This window comes from Priapulus caudatus, unplaced genomic scaffold (genome assembly GCF_000485595.1).
Source record: "Priapulus caudatus unplaced genomic scaffold, Priapulus_caudatus-5.0.1 Scaffold659, whole genome shotgun sequence".
NCBI classification, from domain to species: domain Eukaryota; kingdom Metazoa; phylum Priapulida; class Priapulimorpha; order Priapulimorphida; family Priapulidae; genus Priapulus; species Priapulus caudatus.
Genome location: NW_014577720.1, coordinates 162,742 through 167,521, shown reverse-complemented (window position 1 = coordinate 167,521; position 4,780 = coordinate 162,742). Strand labels below are relative to the sequence as shown.

General features: G+C 39.5%; 1 protein-coding gene across 1 annotated transcript; it reads left to right on the top strand.

Annotated features, from left to right (window-relative positions):
* Positions 1-372: 372 nt before the first annotated feature.
* LOC106812547 lies at positions 373-3,661 on the top strand. Its single transcript, XM_014816443.1, has one exon. The coding sequence runs from the start codon at positions 1,737-1,739 to the stop codon at positions 3,012-3,014; it is 1,278 nt and encodes a 425-aa protein (XP_014671929.1). The 5' UTR covers positions 373-1,736; the 3' UTR covers positions 3,015-3,661.
* Positions 3,662-4,780: the final 1,119 nt, after the last annotated feature.

The window sequence follows — 4,780 nt, the reverse complement described above, 5'->3', positions numbered from 1 at the left end:
TGCACTGATTCAATGGTAACTTACCTTGGTCAGATATAGTTGTACAAGACAGCAAATTTTAACCAGTATTAATTGCTATATAGCATCACAAATCAGGAATAAACAGAGAATAAACACATGATATGTTGTTATCTACTCCTGATAATGTGAATAATTCAACTATCCCCCTCCTACACCTCCTCCTCCTACTCCCACATTACCTTCTCCCTTCGATCTCCATCACCTTCTCACCTTTTGCTCATCTATCACTGTCTCCCCTCCTACTCCTCCTCCTGCCCCCTGCTCCTCCTCCATCACCTTCTCCCCTCCTCCTCCTCCTCCTCCTCCTCCTCCACCTACTCCAACACCTTCTCCCCTCCTGTCTTTGTCTGTGTGTAAGAAGATGTGAGGTGTGTAAGATATTAAAAGTTATACAGTTTACCACACAAGTTCTGGATTTGGATCTGTTTCTACATCATTTCTCTATGAACTCGCATTCCAACGTTACAGTATGGGGTGACCGTGTCACTGTGTATATAGACATGTGAAATGTACTCTACAGTACCTGTGATAATCTCTGCTGCTACATATATTCTACTACACAAGATGGAGAATTTACACTCACTTATAATAGGTGAAGTGACTATTTTTACTCTAAATGACGTTTACATGTCTGCACATGGGTTCGCCCATGTTCTCGCAGGGAGGAGGAATATACATATATAGCAATGTCGAGAAATCAAAATACACCATCTTTACCTACGGGTCCACCTGTACCTACACCACGAAGATATAAGGATGTGAAGGGTTTATCGCATATTTATTTGCAGTGGTTCTGTAAAGATGCTGGTATTAAACCAACCGGGATTGGACGTGAAGCGTTGGAAATATTGCTATGTGACACAATGGGAATTTCTACAACAGGGTCACATATGGAGGGCCAGGAATCCAAACTACCTAGGAATGTAGACCACTGTCTTGATAACATAGAAATATCCGAATTTGAAAAATTAACACCTGGTTTTGTACAGTCTCTAGATGGCTGGACCAAAGATATTAGTCAACTTCCAGAACTCGATATAGGGACAGTTAAAAAATATTTGCTATCGAGCAACAACCCTGATTTTACCAAGGATGAACTCAAGAAATATAAACTGTCAAGGTCATATGCACACTTAAATGCCAAACATATTCATAGTGTGATGTTCCATAGCCTGCCAGACAGCAAGACTTTTTGTGTGGTGAAAGCCCAGTGCCTGCCCTCTCAGAGTGCTGATGGGAAACGTGTAAAATGGCTGCATGTCATTTTGGACAAGTCGACCAGTGAGCCATATGGAGCATTCTGTATATGCACTGTTGGGTATGTTTAGAGGATATGAATTCAGCCCCAATTGATAAAATTGCTGCCGAGATGTGATATTAAGTTTGTTTTTGTTTTTTTACATTACAGGAGGGGACAGGCTTGTTCCCATGTTGGGGCCTTACTGTTTCTTCTCTGTGAACTGGTGGCAAATGGAAAAGAAACACTTCCCGATGATCTGGCGTGTACAGAAACATTATGTGGCTGGTCTAATCCCAAGTCTGCGACTGTGCAACCAAAATTGTTGGAAGAGGTGAAAGTGAGTGGTGACCAAAAAAATAAACCAACAATTAAGGATTACTCTTACCAAGTGGCCCCACAGTTGTCAAATGAGGAGAATTACCAGCGGGTACTTCAGCTTATCTTTGACATTCGAAATTCGAACAGAAAGTCTGCCATGCCACCTGTTGTTAATATTATTGATTTGAATAGATTTAGGATAACCCCTGTGGCTGACCCTCCTATCCAGAAACATTTACAGGATCAATATCTGGATTCACAGTTTCCATATTCAAAGGAAATCATAGCCCAGTCTTACCCTCTGCCTATTTTCAAATTCACCCATCCAACTTTGGAGTCGACTGCAGATGACCAGTTCCATGACATTAGAAATAAGTTTGTCAGCTCGTTAGTGTTATCTGATGAAGACATAATTAATATTGAGAACATTACCAGAGGTCAGTCTGAATCAGAAGAATGGTTTGAGCAGCGGAAAGGGGCCGTTACTGGAAGCAAGGCTATCCGAATTGTCAATTTCTATGAACATGAGAGGTCCAAGCCAGAAAATATAGTGAGTGACATAATGCAATATAACCATGATCCTGATTTGAGCAAAAAAGTGCCAGCATTGGCATGGGGGCATGAATTTCCCTATATTCGGGTTAGTCCAGATGCAGTGTTTACATGTTCATGTCATGGAAGCAAGATTGTGGAAGTGAAATGTCCTTACCAATATAGGAACAGTGACTTGAATGATATTATATCACAAAGCCAATTAGACTATGTTGTGTCACGTGATGGACAACTGAGTCTGCGAAAGAAACACCACAAGGGATATTATGAACAGATATTAATGCAACAAGCATTGTCTGACATACATGTTGCTGAGATGTTGATCTGGAGTAAACTTGGATATGTTACAGTACCGGTTGACTATGATGTGATCTACTGGGATGAGACTGTGCTCCCAAATCTCAAGTCATTCTTTTCCGAATATGTTGCAGCAGAGATTATCACAGGTCGGGTGAAAAAAGGCTATGAGCTTTACTCTGACAAACTACTAGCTCGAGAGATCGAGTCATCAAATAACTCGACACCATTGCATAATGGGACAGAAAACAAAACCCGCACTCGCATGGATTCTCAGTCTAATGACGGCATGCAGACTGCTTGTCCTTCTGTGGAGGTTGAAAGTTCCCCTCATGTTGATGATGCTTCTGTGCCATCACCTGCTAGCTTAGATGTCGAGGATGCTGTACAGGTAGCTGCTGTTGTTGACACTGTGCCAACTACTGATGGACATGACACTGATAAGCCTACTGTAGGTCAGGTGGGTAATTGGGTGTTAGGATGCACATCTTACTGTAAGGACAGTAGAGCTCCAAACTTTTCAAAAGTCAAAGATCAGTTGATAGCATGTGACTGTAATTTGTCATGTGGCCCAAACACTTGGTAGGATTTAGAAGAATGCCGTCCAACATACTGGATAAGAAATATGCTTGCTTGAAATGCAGAGAACTTCATCCAAATAGAGTGGCAGTGAGTGCAGATAATGGATTTTACAGCAAAATTCCATAGCATGTATCACAATACAGTTGCCAATATCTTATCATGGGCTCTGTAACCTGATATTATCACTGGTTGACTGATCTTGGAACTTGATGATTTTTCGAATGTTGATTGTGATTTTGCATAACATGACTAGGCATAGCAAATGTAACTTCAACTAGGTATTACAAAACAATATTAACTCTATTTAAGCAGAAAATATGTACAAGATGCATGATGCATTAGTATGTTGCACTGTTAATGTTACCCCTGTTAAAGTTCCATGGTTTTATCTTTAATGGTTAAATTACCTGGTTGCCTTTTTGGCAATTACTTGTACAATGTACATGATGATGTAGCTGTGCCAATATTTAGTATTTCATAGCACTATGTGAAAGATGTTTTGTAAAGTTTTTGTATTGGCTGGAAACATTGCGAGTTGCTGTGTGAATAGTGGTCCTGACTTTTTATATTGTGTACTGTATCAATGGGCCTGAATTGGTACATACCGATATTATTGGTATATCCTTACAAACCTAACATACATGTAGATACATCAATTGTACTTAAATTTGTACAATTCTCATGTACATATGCTGGTGTTTGATTATTAGGGTTTGAAGCAGTATGTGTGAATCAGATTGTGTACTCCCTGTGCAAGCATGTGTGTGAGTGTGTTACAAGTACATGTATTCTACATGTTTATGTACATGTATAAAGTATATATTTGGTGGTGTATCTAATGTTAACAATACTGCACAATTATGATTCTACAGTAACGTATTCCAACCAGGTGGCTTATACTGTTGACTTCTGTTATGTTTCAGTCTTCACTGTGTTTCGTTGCCTTGCAATAAAGCTGTTCGAGACATACAATGTGGATTCGTCTCTATACTGTTCGCAGCTGACGCGATAAAAATATTGAGTATAGTTAGGTACGACCCATATTGTGTTGAAACTTGATGCGACGTCAACACATTTTCATTTATTGTGGCCGTATGATCGGTCGGCTTACCTGAAACACCAAACTTTTTTTATTTGGTCTGTGCAGCAAATCTAGGAACCCTGCCAAAATAGTCCATGACCAAATAATATTGTCCAAATTCATGTCCTTGACGTAGCTAGACAATTTACAACAACCAGGGGTTGATGAATCTTTGACAAAATCACTAGTTCAGGGACTAGTGCCATTCCAGATTTCATTAGTCCGGATATTTTGGTCACTAGTCCGAAAACGTTGTTAATCGCACGGGTTAGGCTAATTGCCACGTGTGCGGCTGTAGACAAAGAAAGAGAAGATTTAAATTTTTTTTTCTTAACTAGCCTGTCGGGCGGGTATACGAGTTTTCAGTGGTCTGAAGTCCAAAGTCACTAGCCTCGGACGTCGGGCGATGGGATTTGTTGACCCCTGCAACAACTAATAATTTAAATTTCAAATAAAAACACGGTTCATTGCTTATGAATATTTTATATGTATATTGTATAATATATGTTATTATGTATTCTATACCATCAAAATTTACTTAAAGGTTGAGGCAGGAGTCATAATTACTACAACCAATTGTAGTAACCGATTCATGATCGATAGTAAATTTTGAACCGATTGAGTATCATTAATAGTAATTGTAAATTCCGCAAAGCATGCCATTATTCCTTATACTGCATATATTTACT

Excerpts from the sequence above, each read along its gene's own strand:
- LOC106812547 (XM_014816443.1), top strand. The coding sequence starts at position 1,737 with ATGCCACCTGTTGTTAATATTATTGATTTGAATAGATTTAGGATAACC.